Source organism: Anser anser (genome assembly GCF_964211835.1).
Source record: "Anser anser genome assembly, chromosome: 15".
NCBI classification, from domain to species: domain Eukaryota; kingdom Metazoa; phylum Chordata; class Aves; order Anseriformes; family Anatidae; genus Anser; species Anser anser.
The window spans coordinates 8,014,972-8,039,161 of NC_139736.1; the positions used below are offsets into that span (position 1 = coordinate 8,014,972).

Genomic DNA, 24,190 nt, shown 5'->3' on the forward strand with positions numbered 1-24,190 from the left:
GAAGCTGCTGGGGAGGAGCCCTTGGCTTTGGGATGCGTCTCGCTGGAGCACTGAGCACACCCTAAAAATAGCCACTGCCAGACAGCCCCGTGTTCCAGCTACACCAGTCTGCAGGGGGCTGAAGCTGCCAGGGAAACTCATCTGCCGGAACAACCTTAGAGGCAAACTGTTGTGCTTTGCCCTCGGAGAGCCGCGGCACTGCCCTGTAAGAGTGGGGCAGCACACGTACGCACCCCTCCTGCTGCCCCGACCAGGAGGAAGCCACGCTGACATCATTTCCCGACTGCTCCAAAATATCCTCCAGATCTGGGCAGAGCCTGCCCACGCCACGGAGCAAGGAAGGGAGCCAGCAGGAGCCAACCACCGCTGCGCACTCGCTCCTCCTCAGCGCTCGGGGAGCATCTGCCTGCCCGGGATTCGCTTTCCAGACCTGCTCTTCCCTCCTGGCCGAGGATGCTACAAAGCAGGCAAGCACGGCGCCCTGCAGGCATCCTCCCGGCCTCACTTACAGGTGGACTGGCACCTCTCCTGGTTCCCCACAAATACTATTTATCTTGTGCCCCAGGTGCAGCAGGTCAGCTTTGTAAATAAAGCCTGCATTCCACTGCTAAGGTTTCCATTGTTGTTTCCAGCAGCACATTTTCCATAATAGGGCAATGTGCAAGTCAAAAGTGTCTTCACCCCCCACAGAACATCACTTTAATTACCTCAGATCATTGATTTTTATCACCAAAGCCGTTTCAATTACAGAAAACTAATGAACAACTATGAAATCCCAGGCTAAACAACCCTCCGGGCTTCCAGTGAGCTCAGGCAGCCTCTGTGGGTTCAAACAAAACTGTCCAGGGGAACGATCAAGACCCATGCAAAGAATAAAACCAGCCCAGGCACCTCTGCCACCTCCCTGGAGCATGAGGTGGAGGCCTGGGGGCTAACAATTTACATGGCTGATAACAGTACAGGCTTATGCAGGCTCCTGTAGAAGATCTCAAGTTTTGGGTAAGCAGAAGTAAAACTTACAGCAGACCTCCAGCAAGAGACCTTCCAGTGCCATCCCTACACCTCTGCGGGGCTCCTGTGACAGGATTTCCCGGACAGAAAGCTGTTCCCAACCACGTGTGTTCATGAGGATTTTATTTTGGTTGTCTTTTGAAAAACAGAACCTATCCCACTTTCACTCCTCACAGCCTTTAAGCGAAGACTGGATGAACTCATTTCCAAATTCCCAATGTTTCCAAAGCAAACCAGTCCCAGTTCCAATTAAGACAGCAGCAATGACCTCAGCTATTTACCGTCAGCAGGGCAAAGGCACATCCTACACTGTGCACAAAGGAGAGCCTATCGAGCACCAGGAGGCAGCGCCAGCCCAGCATTACCCCAGGACTTGGAAGCCGTCAGGAGAGAAAGCAGAAAGTACTCAACTCGGCGGCCTCCCTTGTGGCACCTCACGTCTGTTACGAGGTTCCCAGGTGCCACAATACGCACTCTGCACACGACTGAACACATTATTTCTGCCTCCTTATTCCTTAGGTGGCTCCCAACTCCCATGCTCCAGGCTCTCTCATCAGGCTGCCTGCTCCCTGCTCTTTCTGCCTCGCCTGCTCTTTCAAGCAGTTCACACGTCTCTTCTCTCTCACCAAAGGCAGCTGACTCCCGAGCTCTTTCTGGTTGCAAAACAATCAGCACTGCCAGATGTCTTGTAAAATTATTTTCCTTTCAGGCTATTTCCCACGATGCCAAATTTCTTCTTCCTTCCTAAGCAATCTGCTGTCACAACGGTTGCTGTGACTCACGCAATCACACGTGTCATTTCTATACAGACAAACAAACAAAGACATCTCTGAACAATCCTGGAGGAAAAGGACTGGCCAAAGAAACCTGCTGGAGATAGGGTTTGTCGCTTCCCAGAGGGCTCTGCTGGGTGTGCCCTGCTGGGCCAGGCAACAACCATCACCTCTCCTCCCCAGCAGCATCCCTGTCAGGGGCTTGTGCAACTCGGAGAAAGCAGGTGGGAAGAGCTCCTGGACTGCCCTAGGTCGTGTTACTGAAACGGGAGCAATGAGACGCTGAGTCGCTGCAGGCCCACACCTTGGAGGTGGGAAGAGCCCCAGAGACAACTGCACTGCGAGCATCATCTCAGAGCAGAGAAAGCAGAGAGCAGAGCCTGCCAGAAGCAGGACATCAGACAAACCTCCGGCAGTTTCAACAGATCCAGTACTGGATGCTTACTCAGAGCACATCTGTTCTTCCAGTCCAGCCCAAGACAGAAACATTTCACAGCTCAGACATTTAACTGTCCCCCATCCCCCCTCCCCAAACACCAGACGAAAAAAAAACCAACAAACTTACAGGCACAAAAATTTGTTTGCAGCCAGTGTCCAGCACCATGTCCTGTAACATTTTGTCCGAAATGCCACTGAACAACGTGTGTCCCGGAGGCAGACTGGCTAAGTGAAGGTTAAACAACCGTTTGAGCTCACTCAGGGTGAGTACAAATTGTTTCTTAAACGTTGAGGACACAAATGCCTTCAGTTCTTGGGCCACCCGGTCACCGCAGCCTCCAGGCACGCGGCCGTTTAAGGAGTCCATGGAGTCCTCTGCGTGGAGGCCGTTGACAACGCCGTTGTTCATGCCCTCGTAAGCTGAGGTGTCCATGGGCTCCTCATCGCTCACAGGCTCCTCTTTGATGCGGATATTGGAGACATCCATCTTGGCTGAAGCATCATTTGATTTCAGCTCCGCCTTTTGCCTCTGGAACTCCTTCTCCAGCTGCCCGTAGTTCTGCTTGACTCTTGCTTTAGCCATGTTGACTCTTTGCTCCCCAGAAACCAGCAATGGATGACCTAGTAAGGAACAAAAGACACCATAAAATTCACCACAACCAGGACTCCAGCCTTGCAGCATGTTTCTTGAATTGCATTAGGTTTTCTTTTTGCATTAGAATTTACTTTTTATTATTTTTAACCTTAAAAAAAAAAAAGCATGTTGATAACTGTAAGCCAGCCACTTGTGGAAGGAACCTGCAGCAAGGAGAAAGTGTATTTGTTCAGCCACTAGGGCCTTTTGCACAAATCAGGAAACCAAGATACAGACTACTTACGTATCTCTACTTGTGACCCAGGTGCTTCTTTACCTGACAACTTTAAAAAAAAGAAAAAAAACAAGTATGCAGAGGCTGGTTGGGCTCACTGCAGCAACTGCCAGAGCCAGCACAAGGATGTCCTATAGGTACAGCAAGGATACTGAAGGGGTTAACAGTGAATCTGAACACTCTTTTAGCATGAGGTGCACAGTATGAAAGTCTGAGACCCTCTGCTAAGTATCAATACACAGTGATGAGGGGAAAGGGACAGAAGGGTGTCCTTTCCCATGCAATCCTGGCACCTCTTCTGGTGTCCTCTCCACGCCCAGCAATCCAAAACTGAAAGGCCGTGTTGGGAAAAGAGGAATCCAGTCCCAATCCCACAGGAAGGAGTGCTGCATTTAAGGCAAAAGCCCACACAGCACACATGCTGTTATCTTCTGTTAGGCCCACTAATCCTCTCCGAATAACCCAACACCTAATCCTTCCAAGCAGATCAGATACAGGGTATTGAGATGGATTCATGTGCACGTTTGTCAGTTCTGCTTACACTCTTCACTGGCTCCAGTGTCTGGCAGTGAGCCAAATGCCTAGTTAAAACTCTTTGCAATCTCAAGTTTTCACAACCTTTTAGGATTATGGCACAGCTACCTTAATATTCTTACTGGCATCCATGGGAGGGTATACAGGGGAATGTCAAAAAAAGAAAGCTTAACACCTCCTTACAGCCCCCTGACAAACACATTCTTCATTAACCGCTCAGCACTCAACCACACCACAGACAGCCCAGTGCAAATCAGGGGAAGTAAACAAATAAATAAATAAATAACACCGAGAGGTCAGAATTATACTGACCCTGTCCTCTCTTCAGGAGCTGCTTACACCTCTAGAGCATACAAGCTGCCTTAAGTGAGGAAGTGGTTAACAGAACCAGCTGACTTCAGCTGATTTTACACTATCAGATACAGAGTCCCCAGTGCCAAGGAATCATCCCTGCTCTACTACAGTGTGTTGGTGTCACCCCAACACTAGTTAGTGAAGATGTCAGTGAAGACCAAGATGTCTTAACTAATACAGTGGAAATCACAAGAAAGAAAAACAAACAAAACACCACTGGTCCCCACCACATTCAAAAACAGAGAGATGCTCCAAACTACCACCCAGAAATACAGAGAGATGCCCTTGCTTCAAGACGATCCAAATACAAATCCATTTACCTGATTGTGTCTCTTGTTTCTTTGGTACCAAGTGTTCCTTTAAGAGACTATAGACCTTTTCTAATCTGAAAAACAAAGAAAAATACACCAGTAGAGTTTCTGTTGTTATGCTTGCATGCAGCCACGTCAGCTTTTGCCATTAGCCAGAGCACTTCATTTCTGAAAAGCTGGTCTTCAGGGAGCCAACAGGAATGACTTGAATGACGTGGGGATGCCTTTCCCTCCCCACCCCTGGTGACTGTGAGGGGTATATCTCAGGGGCGATACAGATCTCATTATCTATCAATGTCTACAGAAACTTTGTACTAGATAGTTCTCTATTTTTAGCTTATTCCCCAAAATAAAGCAAGTAATTTACTTGGCCTGAATGCCCATCCACAGCATATGTTGCCTCTGAACTATATCTGGATGCTTCTTAACAAAGTCTTCATCATAAGGGAGCATGAACTCCCAACCTTTGTTTATTCTTGCCACAGACATGTGCTCTAGGAAGTCTTTCACATCTTCTGGGCAAAGCTAAAAGAGAAAGAAAAAAAATATGGAAGTCAATTTACATAGGACATCTGCAGCCATGCAACGCTGAGCATTGCTCCATGAGACACGTGGAGTTGGACTGCCTCGGTGTACGTGGGGAACCTTCACAAACACACGCCCAGGTAAGTGGGAGATGCTTATCCTCTGCAGCACCAGCACTTTCACACAACGTGAAAGGCACTGCACTTCAGAGAGCAGTGGTGATTAATCATCTGAGAGTCAAATAGCTCATGGCATGTTTTGTAAAGAAAAGGGAGTTTCCCAACTGAGATGAAAAGACTCATCATTGTGAAGAGAAGCATATTCCACAATTTTAATCTTATTTCAGAGCTCCAGGTCAGACATGCTGCATCTGTACATGCATAGCTTTTAAGCAGCATTGGATCTTACATTCCAAAAGTAGCCCGTCTGTGCATAAACTGCCTCATGTTTTATCATTTGATTGCATTTTAAGGAAATGATTTTTTCTCCCCCCTCTTTACATTATGTTTCTCATTCATGTACCAGTTTTAGCAGAATATTCAGGTGCCCGAGTTGTTCTAAAACTTTTATTCAACAGTGACAACTTGGCAAATGCTGCCAGAAGTATTGCTTTTCGTAACACAGTCAAGGCAGGGTAGCGAGTGTGGGCTGCATGAGATCTCACCACTTTGGTGGTTGGTCAGCCAACTTAATTCAATGCCCAGCTTTCCACTGAAACAGATGAGGGGACAGGATGCACTCCAGTGGCTCAGCTGTAAGGACAGTCGCGTCCTGTGGAACTGTGGTAACTGTGGGAGCTGCTTGAAATGTTTCTATAAAGAGTATCTATACCTGTTCCAAAGTGAAGCCACGCCTTGGGTAGCAACACTGCAAGTCAGCAGTAATGCAGGCACGGTGAATCCAAAAGAAAAGTCCTGCAGCAGCACTTGCAGAGAATGCCAAACAGTTACCACCAATCTGATTTAGAAAGAAAAAGTCACTCACTTTTGTAACTGCTGCCACTTCCTTTCGCACAACCCAGCGGCCCTGGGTGAACTTCCACATCTAGGAGGAAACAAAGGAGAAACCCTAGTAGCTATATTTAGGAGTTTCCTTACTGAAGTCATAGTAACAACACTGTTGAATAATGTTACCAGAAAAACGGAAGCAGGCAATGCTCAATACAGGTAGTGGGAAAACACTTTATGACCTATTCCTTCCTCAAATGGCCATACAAACAATATTAAAAGCTTACAGAGTCTACGGTTTGCCTTGGTGAATCTTTGACTACAAAAGCTGTGAAATTTTCTTGAACTCAAACTTCATTTCACTTTAAAAAAAAAAAAAATCTACTGCAGTGATGCTGGGTCTCCAGAATCCACACCTCAGGCTCAGCTTTAGCACACCTACTCACCGACCTAAAGAAACCCTTTGTCCACTACTGTGGGCGTGCTGCCTGTAGAAGGCTGCAGCACACAACCTCCTAGAAAGTGTCTGCTGCCTTCTTCAATGCACACCACAGTCACTTACAGACGTGCCAAGATGGCCTTTCACTCACGTGTGTCTCTGGTTAATGGAAAAGCCAGCTGCTCTGCTGAGCAGCTCCCAAGGTCTAAGACACCGAGAGCAGGCTAACAGGATACTTGAGGATTCGGGCAGAACTGCCACTGCCTGAAAACGACCTTTGATTTCTTCCTGTCTCCATTTAAATAGACTACAACCTCCTTCGTATGTGTGTATTAATAATGTTGTGAAGAATTCAAAATCTCATTACTGCCAGTTTCTCCCTGCCCTTCCACGTCACACATGGATCCTTCTCTCTGATTCAGCTTCTCTCTGCCCACAAACACACAAAATCACCAGTCACTTGAGGGCACAGGGCACTTCTGTTTTGAAGCACAAGAAGCTGCTGTCCAAAGGAAACAGATCTGTCATCTCCCCCTGTACACAACTCTGAGGCAGCCAGTCCTCATGAGACACCTTACCCTCAACTGTTCTCATGTTCTCTGAAATTATTATGTGAGAAGCTGAGACAAAAAAAACAGAAGCTTTCAGGAAAGACATAAATTACTTTCTCTCCCTCAAAGTGTAGTCCGGAACAGTTCAACACTAAAGTCACTACTGGCCTTTTAAAATATTTCAAATAAGGGTAAAATATTTTTTAATCTTATTAATTACTCCACACAAATATGTACAGGAAAATAAAGTCCACTTTTTAAGCTGGAAGACCTGTTTTCTCCACAGATAGCATTACATACTATTCCTGAGCCTTATGAACATAACATTTCATTTTGTCTGAAAGCCAGAAATATTGATGTTATTTTCCAACACCTTAATCTTTTGCCTGTTGCAGAGCTATTCAGAAAATTACTCGCCATTAAGATCAACACAGATCAATTTCTCACACCAGGTATATTCGACATTTTAAATGAAAACAATTTATCTTTACATTTTAATTGCCAAACACTACCACTTACTTAACCAAGAATAATAATTGCTGCTCCCTAGAACTTTACATATGACGTGTCACCTAATCTGCTGTGCCCTAAAGAGCAATGTCACTGGGTCACACCTGATTCCAGGTCTCCATATCACAGTGTCCTGGGCAGACACCAAGACACAATGAAAAGTCACTTTCAATCACCATCAGTTTTATCTTACACTAGAACTGTAATATCCTTAAGGTCTCCTGCACAGCGTGCCCCTATTCAGAGTTAAATCTCATAGACAAACTTTGCAAACAAAGGGAACAGTCAGGTCTACCTGAAAAAAATGAGAGCGGTGCACTCAGCTTTTTTTTTTTGATGGGGTGGAAGCCATAAACTGACTATGAACTTTGGAACCACTTAGGAACTTTCTTTTCACTAACTGCGGAAAGAATTAATACAATGCAGAGGTTGTTCCTCTTTTCTGTGGTTACGTGTTTACAAGACCTGTATTCATTTCAACTTCCATGTGCAGTCACTGCTCATAGAAGGTGCCTGGGAACAAAGTCCTTTCACTGATTAGCAACTCCAGGGAATAAAGTCCTTTTTAAAGATCAACAGTGCCTGCTCAGGGAGCATAAGGCGTACCCACACTGCCCTCCTGAGACCTCATGGTCCGGAGCCCACGGAAATATATCGGGGGAAACAAGCCCTTCATTATCCAGTCCTGGCTTCTCTGTAAGCCCCGCATCGTGGGGCCTGTGTGACAGTGGCTCTATAACATTTATTAGAAAGTGACGCATATCACATACTGTTAATGACTAGCAATCTGAACCTACCAGACAGCCACAATGTCAATCCACACCAACTCTCCCATGGCAGACTTGTAACACCACCATAAGGATTAAAGTACAAATAATTTCTGTGGAAGAAACATCTTATTGCAGTAGAACAACCAAGTTTTGCAATGCCATAGCTCTCAGGCAAACCTCACCTGTGTTCTCCTTTAGAAACAACAAGCTCTTTTGTACTTACAACAAAGTCTCTCCCTCTACAAAGCACTTCTGCAGGGACTCCACTATGTGGACTAGAAGTATCTTTTGGGTAGAGGACATCACTGTTAATTAAAAAGGAACATAAATTAGTTACCGGGTAGTCCAAAAAATGGCATTGGTAAAGATTAACATAACAAATGTGTGCACCCTGTTCTGCAGTTAAATTACACCTTTATCCAAAGCATCACTTTCATTAAAGGAATTAATATTGGCGTAATTACCCCACTGCAATTACATTAGTACAAAAAGGGCTTACACCAGCAAAGCCTAGCCTTGTGACTAGCAGATGCGTGCAACACAGGTACAAACTCAGCTTTGTTCTTGCAAAGCCTATCCTCCCTTGGATTGGTGTAAACAAGACTAACATGAGCCTAAGAAATGCTTAGGCTAACCTGGTATGCAGACATAAACGAAGCATTTAGCCAAAACGCTGATCTGTGGGAATGAGTTTTTTTTTGCTTTGTTTTAAATTTCCTTCCCAGTAATCAAGGATTAAAGAGAACAATGCTATGAGATCTCATGCTCAAACCAACCAGCCCCAGGACTAACACCACCCTTCTTGTGTCCTTATCTGCTTGCAAGACCAACTGGATGGCATTCATTTCCATGGTCTCTAAAGCCTCAAGGAACCCTAGGTTCATGATCCTGATCCTACTCAGGCTACAGAAATGGGCTGCCTCTCCACTCAAAGCTCTGGGGTGTGTGTGGGTGCTGCTCTGCGTGTAACATCCCAAACAGGCTACATCTACTAGAGATACATGCAGACTCCTCAGACAAATAGCAAAGAATCAGCTACAACATGAAAACAATCAGAGTGCTAAAACTTTCTCTGAATTTGCACCCAGCTTCCTTCTGGAATGGCTGGAGGGACAGCAAGGACTGAAACCCCTCATACTGCTAATGCAGGCCTGGATCACAATAGCTGAAACACCCTGCTACCAGGCTGGGGCTGGTAAGTGGTGCCACTCAGCACAGAGAGCTATTCTACAGACTGTAATTCTCTGCATGCAGTGCTCCACCCAGGTAAAAAAAAATCATTCTGCTCTTCAGACTTCAACTCCCAGTGGGATGCATTAACCTAATAAACAGGAGGATGATCCAGTATCCATGTCATGCAGTACAGACAGCACCCCACAGGACTTCTGGCAGGTAATGCCATTTTACGACAGGTAGAACTACCCTCTGGAAGGCAGGTAATGCTTTCAGCTGACAAGATCAGCATCCACTGATGAACAGCAAGGTGACTGCATAAAGATCTTTGACTGAATTTAGCTAAGAAATATTATAGTTGAAATTGGTTTCATTTTCTGTGTTTATATTTGACATTAATCTCTGGAAAGATTCAGGACTTTCCTATCACAAAAGAATAGGAGTAAAGACAACACCGAAAACCTGACATAACTCAAATCCAAATACAGATTACATCACGTCTCACCCATTATTTTAAGGGGTAGGGACTGCAATACTGTTATCTAGCATCAGCCATTTCAATTTTTAATATCCAACCACAGAACAAAGCACAACATAATAAATCACGATTTTACAGCACTGTAAGTTTAGAACATGGCTACTTTGGGACACAGTGAAGATGACTATATAAAATCCATTGTTCTGTTTCTCTCCTTACAGCAGAAAACCACATCCCAGTAACAAAGACAAGCCATACCTCTTCACCACCCAGTTTCCCTGGACCAGCATTGCCACCTGCTGTATACAGCGGAGAACTGCCGTAGAGTCAGTCCCAGAGCCTAGCAAACTCATCAGATTTGCAAATGGCATGACCTTCACTGAAAGGCAAATCACACATCAGATTAAGGGCTTCCTCAATACACACAATGCAGACAGATTTATAATTCTAGGATATTATGATTTATGCTTATGCTGAAATTCTAGGTCACAGCTGTATCTTACGAAAAATACCAAAAACTAAATTCTAGAACACCCCCTGCATTGTAGTCAGCAAATGTTCCAAAAGTATCTGTTCATGTTGCAACAAAGTTCATTAGCTTAATTGGTCCCAAATTAATGCGTGAATCAAAAAAAAAAAAAAAACACAAAACACACACACACACAAAAAAAAAACTATGTCTTTGGCAATATTTGGAAATGGAGACTCTTGACAAGACAGGAAGCTCCTAAGCCAATGTCCTCAGGATTTGCTCTCATCAGATAGTAATACTGAAGAGACAGAATAAAACTCTTAGATGACAATCAAGAAGTGTGTATTACTGACAACTAAGGAAAGAAAATGCCAAACTGCAGCTTGTTGCATTAACCTTCCACTTGCAAATCACACTTGGACTCCACATTCCAGGAGGTAACTGCAGAAATAAATGTATCCTGAAAGCTATCATCAAATTGTAAAATATTCTGAGACAGTTGATCGCAAACATACAGAACAGCTATCAGTTCTGCCGTTACTGCTCTTCTGTTCCCCAAAGAACACGGTCAGTCTTCTCAAGCAAATGCTCAGCTTTTGAATGCTTCACAGAACCAGAAAGGCAGACACTCTGCCTGGCAGGGAACCATCAGGTAAGGTATTTTATCTGAGGCAATTAGAAGTCACCAAGTAAAGTGCAAATGGATTACAGAAGTGACAAACCATTCTTCATCAGGATCTTAATCTGATCAGCAAGGGGTAAAGTTCTCAGCTGGGCCATAGAAAGCACATTGCTTGGAGCCACGGGTTTGTCACTGCAAATAAACAAGCAGAGTTGTAGCTTATGAAAAAGCATTCAGACAATATCAATGTTGAACACTCTGAACACTTACTTCTCTTCCTCTACACTTGGAGGCATCAGCATCATTAAATATTCACTGAAAGAAAAGAAAACACATCCTTAAAATGTTTGTCTTGACCTCCCAAGTTTAAGTACAATTATACTGGAGTAAATGGGAGTCAGAATCCTAGCTCTTCTGTATTACTCATCCAAACAGAGGAACTGCAAGAGTAAATACATTAAACACAGGTGCTCTGACAGCAGTAAGTGGGGTCATGTCAAGCTGTGTAGAGTCAGACCAGCAACAACCGAAGTCATTTCTACCCATGTAATCGCCAGTATCCATGCAGAAAGAATAAAATCCACTGAGATGTTAAACGTTAAGAAAAACACACCGACACTATTAAACAGAGCAGCAGTCTGCAACTTTCCTGTTACTTGGGCTGTGGTTGTATCAGTTTACACAGAAGTATTATTACTGACTGCACCATGGGAAGATTCCTACATACCTGCAGTCAGCAAGAAATAAAAACGAACAAGTTTCGAGTAGTTTCAGGTGTCTTACAAATTGCAAAAGTAAGTTTTATAACAGTTGCTAATAATGGGAGCTGTTGGCTTCAGGGTTTTCATTTATTTTAATCAGAAGGAGCTCTTGTTTTGCTCTTCCTTTACTGTACTTGCAGTCACAATAATGCCAGGTGATGATAACACACGCAAGGCTACAATCCCAAGTGAAAACAACTTGTTTTAATCTCAGGGTACAATGAAACACAGAAAGCAACCTAAGTTGAAGGTTAGTTTGCTTCTGTATTTTTTAAACAATTCAACTTCTAGCACGGATAGCACTATATCAATACTGAAGATTTTTGAAGAATATACCTGCTTACTACCCTGAACATAATCCAAATAAATTACTGCAACTTTTGTAGAAAAACATCAGATCTTTACCTGGGAGATTTAATTAATTCTGTATTCTCCGCGAGACCATGAGCTTGACTGAATAAATACTGGCGCTCATGTTCAGAACGGCTATCCTGGAGATATGGAGAAAAACAGGAGTCACTGCCACATTCTGAAAACGCAAAAAGCCAGACAGATGGTCACCCTGTCACTACTGCACCATTCAAGCGTTCCACCTCACTAACTGATGCTCTGTTTTCAACCTTTTTGAATGATGCTCCCGTGATGTGGAAACATTTCAGGTGATGTGACCTCAAAATCTCCTGACAGACATGCATGTCAGGTCAGGATTTATGACACTTAATTGACTGGGTTCCCTGGCTGTTTTACAAAGTCTGGTTCATAAGTCAAGACCCAAGTAATTCTTGGATTTAGGCCCCAAGCCGCACCCCTTTATGTCTGTCCAACTCTCAATTTTAAACCTTCTCCAGTATGGAGACCCCAAAACATTATCCAGCAGAGGAGGTACAGAGCACTGCAGGGGCAGTTCGAGCTTACAGACCAACCTTTCTCATCTTTTGTTGATTCCCTGATCCCATGGACCCAGATTTAACTCGGCTGAGCCTTCAGGCCCACCAGGTCTCCTCAGCAGCCAGCACACACCTACCTTCAAGCCATAATAATGTAGATGAACCCAGTGCTCTTCTGCTTGTCTCTTCTGCAGGAACTCATAGGACTGAACACGTCGTTGACGAGCTTGTTCGGTCTCAGGGCGGGAGAACCGTACCTAGAAGATTTGGGTATCATTACATATAGCCCCAAAACCCTTGAAACAGAAGATCTGTGTTACCTATCTGGCACATAAATAACAAAAGCTAGAGGCCCTAGCTCAAATGAATCAGCCCTTGGTGTCAGTGCCATCTTTATACTTGTGCAACAGCTTCAAGTCCATCTTGCCTCCCCACCCAAGCCCTGGGTCACCAGAACCAGCTGAGGCTTTCTGCCCTTTTATCTGGGTATGAATTAGCATGCTTTCTCGTGAACTGTTCCCTGACCTATTACGAAAAGGAAATTTGGACATACAGTAATTTGCTTAACATCATCTTCAGCTTCATCCTGAGATGAATCACCACCTGCCAAGAAAACACAGCAGGATAAGAACACCATTGCAATAAAACAACCAAAGCCAATCTATAGCTGTTTGGAGGCCAACTCTGGCAGAAGGCAGAACTAGCAGCTACAGCTTTCTAAACTACGTAGTGTATGACAGCACCACACCACTCCTATGATAGGAGAAACAGCTCCCATGAGGTTTGCAGGGCTACTTTTCACTGGCAGGGGTGACACTTTGTACTGCTGCCCTTTGGAACTACCCACTGCCTCCTGTCCCTCTGCCAACCTGCTCCACCATGCCCACAAAAGTGCTGATGCAGCTACACTGAAAATGTGATCAGGAAAACAATCTGGCCAAGAAATGGCTTTGCGATCGGTATGCTATTGTTTTAAACACACCTTCGGAATACAATGACTCTTATGAATAAAATTATAGAGAGGACTTGTATCCTACCTTTCAAAAGGAAACACAATTCACGTAGCATTTACCTTCATTAGCAGCTTCTCTTTCTCGGTGTTTTGCATCAGCTTTGTCCAAGTAGGTGAAACTTGGCCTCAGCTGAAGAATTCCATGTAGTGGAGTCAGGTGAAGTTCACCTGAAAAAGAGAAGTGACATAAGTTAAAATTATTATTTTCCAGCGCACAAGGACAGCACTTTCATTATCTCACCACTTCTGTAATGGTAGAGCTTCCATCAAACATAAATGTTTAATACACTACAAAGGGATTGATGTGAAAAATTCATCCAGTGCTCAGAATTTCAAAGGAGTATGAAAAATCAAGACCTATTTCTGTCACTTTCCTTTTTGTGTTGGAGCCAGATCTTACAGAGAGCCTCATTCTGGCTCAGATCTGACCTATCCTTTAGGAGACTAGTAGTAAAATAGACATCACTGAAGACAATCTATCTATTTTCACCTCAAATGATCCTCATATCAAAACTCTGCAATGGCATGAGGAAACAAGGGAAGGGCAGAAAGCATTGAACAGGAAAATAAAACAGCCACAATCAGATGGAGATAATAATATAAGTAAGAAAAATAAATTTAAACTACAAACGTGTATTTCAGCCTTCAGGAACTGTTAAGATCTTGGAGGCATTTACTAACCTACAGTGTTCTGCTATATTATTTACAGCTTTGCTGGACCTCCTCAAGGACTCTGGGGACATTGATAAGGTAAACTTTTCTTTTATTCAGAGAAGCACCAGTTAAATACGAGCCTATGCTACTGAAAACACAGAAAAAACAGGAATTTTATTTATTTTATATTTTAACTCAGGAATGAACGTTTCACTGATGCGAGAGGTTAGCAAAATAAAGTCACCTTTTCTATAAACAGCAGCTGCATAGCGGGAAACATTACTTGCAGCTTGCGACGAGCAGAAAGTTTGTTTGTCCATCAGCTTCCTGCAAAGAGATGAATGCTGTAAGATTACATTGTACAGGCAACGAGGCATTCAGATGTTAAAGGTATGAAATCACTGATTCCCAAAATGGTCTAATAACAAATGCAGCAAATATCGGGGCCATTTTTGTTTAACATTTTAATCAATGGTCTGGATGAGGGGATTGAGTGCACCCTTAATAAGCCTGCAGATGACACCAAGTGAGGCAGGACTATTGATCTGCTCTGGGGTAGAAAGGCTGTGCAGCCTAGGTAGGATCAATGCACTGAGTCCAACCATGTGGCATTCAACATGTGCTAGTGCCAGGCCCTGCACCTGGGTCATAACAACCCCATGCAGTGGGCCAGGCTTGGGGAGGGGTGGCTGCAAAGCTGCCCAGCAGAGAAGGACCTGGGGGCGTGGGTCAACAACCAGATGAACATGAGGCAGCAGTGTGCCCAGGTGGCCAAGGAGGCCAATGGCATCCTGGTCTGCAGCAGAAGGAAGTCGAGATGAGACTTTATAGGTCAGGTTGATGGTTAGACTTGACAATCCTGAGGGTGTTTTCCAACACCAACGACTGTTCGATTCTATGAAATAAATATATACTCATCTTTCTGCTTGCAGTCCGTAATTAAACAAGGACACCAAAAAACACAGGTTACTTCAGAGAATTCTTGCTTTGTAACTTAGTGTTCAATGCACCCCCTGAGATTGCACATCCACTTTTTTTCACTTTTCCCCAACGCCCTGGTGGACACGCATGTATCTATACCCACCACAAAAAGGAAATGAAGGCAAAGAGGACACCTACGAGGAATAAGTATTTGTTTCATCTGTACACGTGCCATCTACATTGAGGGCAATCTGTTCTCCTTTGCTGCGACAGTAGTTCGGATTCAAAGTGTCAATGGCCATTTCAAGTTCAACCTAAATAACATGAAAGGACAAACAGATAATTAATTGATTCATTTGGGGTTCTGCCACAGTAAACTTCAATGCAATGCTTGAGAACATTTCCACTGGTTTACAGCAAATTTAAATATGTAAGCAGCACCATTCAAAATCCACAAGGCAATTCTCATACATAAAGTTGAGCACATATATTTATATATATCTGTGTATATATATTTTCATATATATATATATGAAAATAAAAGCTTTTGTAGAGTGGGAACACTTTAGCAACAGGCTAGAGATGCATCGCCTCCCACGTAAATAAAGGGAAGCAGAAAACTGAGAGTTCTTAGCCAACCCTGACAAACTTTCTCACTTTTCTAGTTTATCTTCCACTGCATTATCAGTCTAGTTTACTTAGCAGTAGAAATGAAATACACAAATATTTTTCCAACCTCCCCATCAGTGAGGATCCATTCATAGCCTCCTAAACCTAAGGCATGTTTCTTTCCAGTTTCATACCACTTGGTATGAATTAACTATGTCCTCCTCAGAGGCAATGGGCTCGATTCTGCTCAGTTTAAGACTGCAGCACTGCGTGCTGACTTCACAGTTATTCTTAATTTACACTGGTCCAAGTACAGAAATGAACTCCCAACTTTTATTTACAAGGAGAACTATTTGCACTCTAAAACTTTAAAGTTCAGACAAATGTTCAAAAGTAAGTGTTTTCCTGTATAGCACTTCTCTTCTTATACTGAAACTATACAATTATTTTCCCTCAGGGTGTGCCAAAGCCCTTATAAATTCATATATTACAGCTGTTACCTCACTTTTTTTCCCTCTTTACGTTACTTGTAAACTGAACTATAGTTACAAGTCCCTGGCTGAGATGGAAGATTTATGAGTCTACACAGTGCTTACAGTGCAAATGTTTGCTAATTTTAATAAACTTCCTTAACACAACATGCACCCTAACTCCAAAGTTCACACACACACACTCACTTTAGCCATCATCCTGATATCAAACATATTTCTGCATTTTTACATGGTAAGGCATTTTTAAATCATAGCCACAGGTTCAGAATACATTTTTGTAGGCAAGTATAATAATTCTGGCTTTGGTTCTACTTTCACTACCCATACAACCCCACTGACTTTAAAAAGGACTTTTGATGATTCACAGGCAGCAAGAGAGGAATCAATACTCACAGTAACACTGAAAGACAAACCTTGCTTCCAAACTTCAACCCTTTTCTAAGGCCTTCTCAGGCCTTTTAAATCAAGCTCGTAAAGACTGACCTAGCATTTGTAACTACGTTTCCCTGAATGGTTCTATTTTATATCGAACGTGTTTTTTCCATCATGACTTTAATTTCTCTCTTTATAAACCATTTTTCGTCTGAACTCTACAGTACACATACCATGAAAGACACTCTCATACCTCCAAGCACAGGGGTCTGGTCCCACAAGTAGCTGCACAATCATAACAGCTTAACAGCACAATGTGATTTTCTGAAGTACATTCTGGACAGTATAAAGCAACTTATATGGACTGGACTCAAATGATAACCAACCTTTTGCTGCTTTGGTTTTATCTTCGCTGATAAATGCGTAACATCATCATATGTCATAGAAGCTGGACGAATCGGATACTGAAAAACACATCAATTTTGTAAGAATTCTTCATTTAAAGATCAAAGATCTTCACAGAAAATAATTCAATCTTGTCTGCCTTCTCACATACAGAGCTTCTCACATATAGAACCACCATGGTTATGAAACATCAAGAAATCTGATCCTGTGAGTCATCAGCACATTTGGGAGTATGGTCTAGAAAGCCTGTTGCCTTCCCCTCAGTCCTCTGCTCTTGTTACTCCAGCCACCTTCCCACCCCACCCGACCCCCCCCACTACACACTATAAAATGGGAAAACGGTACCACACGTTCGTCCAGCAAAAAAAGGGAAATGATAGAAGCCATTAAAAAAGCGTCCCTCAATATTAACTCTCTGGATATTTATTTACCTAAAAATAAAATATTTGTGGATTTTTACCAGCAGCGTTAGTCTACAGGACACAGTCAACACGTAGCCAGTCGGGACTCTAAAGCCAGGTTTAGCCACACGGTCCTCCTTCCTGAACCGTGTGGGAATGCTGAGAAGACAGTGTGGTACCCAGATGGAATCTCCCAGCCACAGCTGTAGCCTGATCAGAGCTGCCATTTCTCCAGAACCCCCACAGGAACCCCTTACGAAACAAAGCTCACACCTGAAACGGAGCAACTGCGGGTCTCCCAGAGGCAAGGCTACGCAGCCTGTGTCAGCACGTGGCACGTGCTGTGCAGAGGACCTGGGCAGCAGGCAGTGCTTTGCCAGTGAGCATCACCAGCTTACAATGAACATTTCATCCATCAGCCTCAAAAGACCTCCCACTTAGCAGATGGGAAAAGTGAATAACAAAGATAAGCGGACTAGAGAAATTCAGTGAATAGAAAATAGACTTCCAAATTCCTAACATATCTCCACCTTTAATCACCTGTTCTATCTCCACAACATAAGGGGGCTCTTTTGATGACTCACAGCAGTTTATGAATACTGGCAACACTGCCTTAAACAGGGCCAGTCCTAACGAAATCAGTAAAGGTGTCAGAAATCAGTGATGGCAGAGGATGGCCAAGACACTGCAGATCTATCCAAACTACATTAAAACGACCTCATCTACTAGAAGAACTCCCTCAGGGTGGCTAAAGGGAATGATTTAATGACAAGTCTGTGCCATAAATGATCAATCTTCTCTTACAAATGATTTAATACAAAGTGTTTCAACTGGCTGAGACCCACACAGGTCTGCCTGTACCCAAGATCTTGGCAGGCTGAACCAATAAGTGAAGTTATTGCTCATTCAATTTATTTTAAACAAATTTTCACTAAATAAAAGTTAACTGGAATACCTGAAAAAGATACAGCTTCTCCAGTAGACTTCTGGCCAGGAACACATCAATCTGAAAAGCAAAAGAAGCAACCTTCATCAGATAACAGCTATGACAGATGGAACTTCAGATACAAGTGCAATCCCTAGAGCTCAAATGCTGTCAAGTTTAGCTTTTTGTTATGAATTGTAATATAAAGTGCATTTATGACCCTCTTGGCAAAGGTCTCCTCTCTACCAATTTTGACATGAAATTCAGCAGCCTTTTAAAATAAAAAAACAAAACTGTGATGAGGCAGGAGACAGTGGCTCTAGCTGCATTTTTTCTTTCTAAGGAAACTTGGCAAATATCTGATATGAAACAGGAAAATCCTTGTCTGAGAAAGAAGAGGATGTTCTCTCTGGCAACATGTCTGAAAGTTAACTTCCTTGCTAGTATTTTGTCATAAAAACTTTCAAGCTAGACAAGACACACCCACAAGCCAAATCTGATTTAGTATTAGCATTTTGCCACTGATACCTAAAATTCACAGATGTTTCATGAATATCACATATGGAAGCTTCCATTTTTGGTACCTTTGGAAACACTTCTGTCAATTACCACTTTTCAGGGCTTTTGTCCTTTTTATGAGCTTGCCCCTGCTTGTACCTCTGGTGTGTGAATTCAAACACAAAGTAAGCAGGACACTGTGGCTGCTGTTTGGTAACAGTCCCTTAAAGAAGTCCAGAATCAGAGCACAACTGCTTCTTTTAGTGGAGGGCATGAAAATATTTTAGCTTCATATATAACAGATACTAATTCATCAAAACCATTCTTTTTTTTTTTTTTGACTCACCTACCAGAGAGCTATGGGGCCAATGAAAACGCATAGTGGTCACAGCAAGTTCCCCACCTATGTTCTTCTGATGTGGAAAGATTACAAAGGATAAAAATACTGAGCGCATCTACCCACTGAGCCTGCCAACATGGATACCATTATTTTGGTCCAACAGGTAGCACGAGCCATATTCTTGGCCCATATAACATATTCCCTTGTACAGGGCAAGTCACTGGTTATCAGACAACCACTGACGTTGATGACAGGTTGTCTCAGCAATGTAAGGACAACGGGAACTAGAACAAAAAACAAGAAAAGCCTCACGTACGATCACTGCTGCCACAACACTTTTACCTCTTGTATAATTGGATCATCTTCTTCATTTGCCATGCTAGGATACAAAAAGCTTTTTCTTGGCTTATTCCTTTGCACAATCTGAAAGAAAACAGATATGTCATATGAGTCACTACATCTGTGCCACGTACAACATGTAGCCTAGAGTATTTGTTCATGTTAACTTGTGTTTTTTTCCAGTGGTAATCCGTTTAGTCTGTTTTTTTAAGGAGCGTACGTGTTTGCATGACAAGGTCCTAATACTCCAGTCTTGACCAACTGGCACCAAATTTAAAAGACAAGCAAGTATCTCAAAGCTAATTAAGTTCCTGCGGTTTTATGAAAACCAGCAGTTACATAAGAAAGCGAGCACTCAATCAGTGCTCTGCAGATGGAAGGACAGACCTTCTGTACTTGCACAAAGTGCATCTTTTATACACCGCATTACTGTTAACCCCCGGTAGCAGCTGGTTTGCCAGCCAGCACATCCACAGGGCACTGGAGGGTCAGTCGGCACACGTGAGCTCTGAAATAGCCGCGGCACTTGTCACCGTCACTAAGGACGGTGCTGTGCAGCTCACTAGCCTCCCTGCTCAGAAAATTTCCTTGAAAGCAGACAGTGAAGAGCAGCTGAAGAGCTGGGAGAAGAGAAAAGGTTGTGTAAACCCTGTGCTCAGGACCAGTCAGTCTGAGAATGTGCTGGTCTCGATTTCATCTACATGACACGTTGCAGTCCTGTCCCCTAGCTGAGCACAGACCTACCACCCCTCAGACTGCTTCTAAGTGACAGCCCTGAGACACACTCCTTGCCCTCTCCTGGACCCTTTACAATCACCAGAACAAGAGGCATAACTCATCCAGCTCCAGAGAAAATAAGAGGCTAATATTAATGGAGGAGTGGGTGCTCTGTAACAGTGAGTCACAGTCAGTCCTGGTGCTGGAGTCACTGCCATGCCTGGTTCAGGCCATCAAATAGAAAATGGTCCCTCAGCTAGAGCAACAGTAATTTTTCCTGCTGAAATCAAATATAAGGATTTCTGAATTATTTGGGATGCCACCATGATAACGTAATCAGTCCACATCATTTGAGACCATTGATCAGCCAGTACTGGTCAAGACAGGCATAAAAACTACGACCTCTCACAAACTGACCAACGAAGTTTTAACACCAAAGAGAAATCAGGCAAAGAAATGAGACCTATGTTCAGGAACTCCCTCTCATTGTCTTCTACTCCCAGATGCCAGCTTGCTTCTTTGCTGGACCTCCTACAGAGGAAGAGTAAGAAAATGAGGCAGCGTCCAGCATCAGCTGGCAATACAGGGTTGCAAAAGACTAAAGCCAGCATGTTACATCCAAGACAGCGGTGATTTTCTTCAAACACACTAGCAACCGCTTAATTTAACCAGCTTAGTATATTTTGAAACATGTACAGGCTTCTCAAAACATCACGTTAATAACATGCAGTTATCTAAGAAACCTTTCAGAGAGGCTGAATAGGCACCTGGATCTGAATGCTAACATTACCACATGGGTAAATTTCCATCCAGGCAACAGCTCTGGTTTATACACGCTGTTTCTGCCATTCTTGCTAGAAACACAATTCCAGATTTGTTACTTTCAGGTTCCCCACTATCAAAAAGTGCTCCCCCCAGTGCTTAACTGCAACTTTCTGTTCTTTTATACACCAGCGTATCCCTAGCTCTTGCCACCCTAATACCGTGTCAATAATATTTCAGAATCATATTTGAAATTATCCCAGAGAAATGCAAAACCTTCACAGCTAGAAGTCAGCATCCTCAGTTAACTACAGGCTGGGGCTCATGCTGCAAAACCACGGTGGTGTGACACCAGAGGGAGTGACCACTGCTTTCTGTCGCCAGGCACTCCGTTCGTCCCAGCAATACAAACATGAACGTGTTGTTTTAAAAAAATGAGACGTGTCAGTTCCAGTTTTGCTTCCCCTGCTCACGTCTCCCAAGTGGCTTGATACAGCAGGCTCACATAGTGCCAGCCTGTCAGCTACAGGATGGGGCTGTGCACAAAATGGAGCGACTGCAGTTTTCATTCAGAACACAGATGACGCCAGGAGGCTTCCCACCACGTGCGAGCACACGCTGTAACACCCAGGAGGTGGAAGACATGGGTCCAAACCCTCCCTCCTTGCCCCAGAAGGATTGGGATCCACGCTTCCCTCTTTGACGGCCTGAGTGCCAGCTATGTGCTAGCTCCTTCTCTCTTGAGGAAGTTATTTCATTTTCCTGAATATAAATTAAAATTCCCAAGGCTAAGGAGAGAAAGAGAAACCTAACCTGAAGGACCTGGTTTCTGGTCCCTCATCCAACACAGCTTATGTAATTTTACATGACATCTCCTTGTGAATCCAGCTGTTGGTACTCATGGAAAATGTTGGATTACAAAGATTACAAATTTTCTTAATCATTTAAGCATAAAGAATGACTACAGTTGCTTTTACTGGAGTGTCAGAATGGCAGGTCTATAAATAGGAAGCAGTATGTCCCAGAACAATTTATAATATTCATGCGACTTGAAGGAAATCTCTGCATCAGAACGAAGCTTTCATTACAGGCACGCAGATGCAGTTCTACATCTATATGCACATATGGCATATGTAGAAATGAATGCCACAAGAATAACAAAATGGAATTAAACACTAGGTGATATCAGGCATGGTCACCTGAGAATTTATTTCAAGTTTTCCTTTGACAGAATTGTTTTCTCTAAAAAGGAACTCTCCTGTGCAAAGCCGTATTAACGCACATTATTAATATGAATCATTAAACTTCAGAACACCTTGCATGGAGGCAAGAAGTATAAATCTCATTTTTCTTGCAATGGACCAACACTAGGACTAATTTAACCACTCATTAGCTGCCCATAGTATCACCAATTTAGAACCAGTGAAGAAAAATAGCTTCCAAAGAGGCGTAAAACACGGATGAAGCAACTGAATACCACCTCTACGTTTGAGCTTAGAAGGACATTTGGGTACCAAAATTATCCTTTTTATTACCAAAGATTTTAAAGTGACTGTAAGTAGGATAACTGCAAACCTGCATGACATCTGTCACACACAGACTTTTAGTAAGAAATGTTCTAGCATTTCACTGAATTTGTCAGTATCACGGACCCCTAAAATGCCAACACTGAAACTTGAAATATTTTTCACATAAAATAATGCAGTGCAGGAAAGGCCTGGAACTCCTGCCCTGTCAGTGCCTTAAAGGACAGATAATGCACCAGTGAGGTGGCAGAAGTGCCATCTTCTGAATCACTACCATAATTTCCTCTGGCACCGGGACCTTTTCTCTGCAGGGAGCCTCCTGGTCAAGCCCCAGCAGCGATCCTCCAACCCAGGGTGGCCTATGTCATACTGTAAAATGGAAGCTTCAAAAAAAGCTGAAGCACCTTCCAAGCACTTATGATAACGAAAATTTTGACCCAATTACTTGCTCCGTTTCTCCTCGCTTTGCCTGTCTGCACACAGCTTTGCACAGTCATCTTCTGGCAGAGAACCCGACGAGGGCCCCTCTGTGCACCAGGACCTCTGTGCTGAGGCAGTATCACTGCAGCGCACCCCCAGGGTTTCGGGGTAACACGCTAAGCACAAACCTTTCTTTAGCACCTGGACATGCAGGCAGCGAAGCGCTAGGCCGGTTCCGCCAGGCGCAGGCTCGGAGCTGCCCGGTGCTGCGTGCTACCTCCTGCAGGAGCGGGCGGGAGCTCCCACCCCGCCGGGCTCCCCTTCGTGGCCGGCAGCTGGCGAGCCTGCTTCCTCCCGACACCGCGACCTGCCGGGGGGCGAGGAGCCCACTGCCCCCCACCCAGCTCCGCCGTACGGCGGGGGCGAGGAGAACCCACTGGAAGTAGGAAGACCCGGGCAGGGCTCTGCCGAACGCCCCCACCGCAGAACGGCCCCAGCCCCGCGCTGAGGGCAGCTGAGGGGCCGCAGCCCGCGCCCGCCCGTTCCTGTCACGGCCCCGCCGCCCCCAGCCCTCACAGCGCCCACAGGGGGGCAGAGCCCCCTCAGCCCAGGCCGCGCTCCCCTCGCTCCCCTCCAGGACCCGCACGGCCCCGAGGGCGGCCGAAGGGACGCGGCGGCGGCCGCCTTACCTGGCCGAGGGGCTGGCGCGGGCGGCGGGGCCGCCGGCTGCCCGGTGGCGGTGCCCGGTGGCGAGGCGAGGCGGGCGGGCGGCGCTCAGGCGGCGGCCATGTTGGGGCCGCTGCGGGCGGCACGTGGGGCCGCGGCCCTCCTCCTACCCACAATGCTCCTGCGGGCGGCCGCGGCAGGGGAAAAAAAAAGGGTAAAAAGCTACTGGCAGCGGTGGGATTCGAACCCACGCCCCCGAAGAGACTGGAGCCTTAATCCAGCGCCTTAGACCGCTCGGCCACGCTACCGGGATGTGGGGCCATCCTTCGGCACCGCTTTTACTGCACACCCAGCCTGTCACGATTTTTCACTTTTTTTTTTTTAATTTTTTGTTTTTAGTAGCCCCTACATCTCCAAAAGCCCATCCGAGCAACTGCTCCCTCTACGCACCATTTCCCCATCAAAAATAAAAAACCTTGTTTATTTTATTTTTTCATTTTTTTTACATCCCCGCCTCAACATCCCGTCCTGTCCCTATCCCGGTCCCCTCCCGACCCGCCCGAGCCGTGAGGGAAGAGGCAGGTCCCAGCCACCCCACCACCACCACTGCGGCCCTGCCGGTGGCTGAAAGTCTAAAAAAAAAAACCTACGTAAAAAACACGAGTTGGGATCTGCTGCTGCAAAGCTCAAACCCCACTTCGGTTGAA

The 24,190-nt window shown here is 44.5% G+C and overlaps 1 protein-coding gene across 2 annotated transcripts in view; it reads right to left on the reverse strand.

Annotated features, from left to right (window-relative positions):
* POLR3E (RNA polymerase III subunit E) overlaps positions 1-23,666 on the reverse strand; it is a 29,579-nt gene extending 5,913 nt beyond the window's left edge. Inside the window, exons 1-18 of one of the 2 annotated variants that reach the window (XM_083800361.1) lie at positions 23,507-23,664; positions 19,396-19,476; positions 18,246-18,296; positions 16,871-16,948; positions 15,211-15,326; positions 14,336-14,418; positions 13,498-13,605; positions 12,979-13,028; positions 12,563-12,682; positions 11,944-12,029; positions 11,048-11,092; positions 10,878-10,969; positions 9,942-10,062; positions 8,256-8,337; positions 5,800-5,859; positions 4,658-4,815; positions 4,300-4,364; positions 2,350-2,843 (exon numbers count right to left, since the gene is read on the reverse strand). In XM_083800361.1, the coding sequence (XP_083656487.1) occupies positions 2,350-2,843; positions 4,300-4,364; positions 4,658-4,815; positions 5,800-5,859; positions 8,256-8,337; positions 9,942-10,062; positions 10,878-10,969; positions 11,048-11,092; positions 11,944-12,029; positions 12,563-12,682; positions 12,979-13,028; positions 13,498-13,605; positions 14,336-14,418; positions 15,211-15,326; positions 16,871-16,948; positions 18,246-18,296; positions 19,396-19,431 (1,845 nt within the window). In that variant the 5' untranslated portion in view covers positions 19,432-19,476; positions 23,507-23,664. Of the gene's footprint in view, positions 1-2,349; positions 2,844-4,299; positions 4,365-4,657; positions 4,816-5,799; positions 5,860-8,255; positions 8,338-9,941; positions 10,063-10,877; positions 10,970-11,047; positions 11,093-11,943; positions 12,030-12,562; positions 12,683-12,978; positions 13,029-13,497; positions 13,606-14,335; positions 14,419-15,210; positions 15,327-16,870; positions 16,978-18,245; positions 18,297-19,375; positions 19,477-23,506 lie in introns of both variants that reach the window. The other variant, XM_083800360.1, reaches the window with a different exon arrangement.
* Positions 23,667-24,190: the final 524 nt, after the last annotated feature.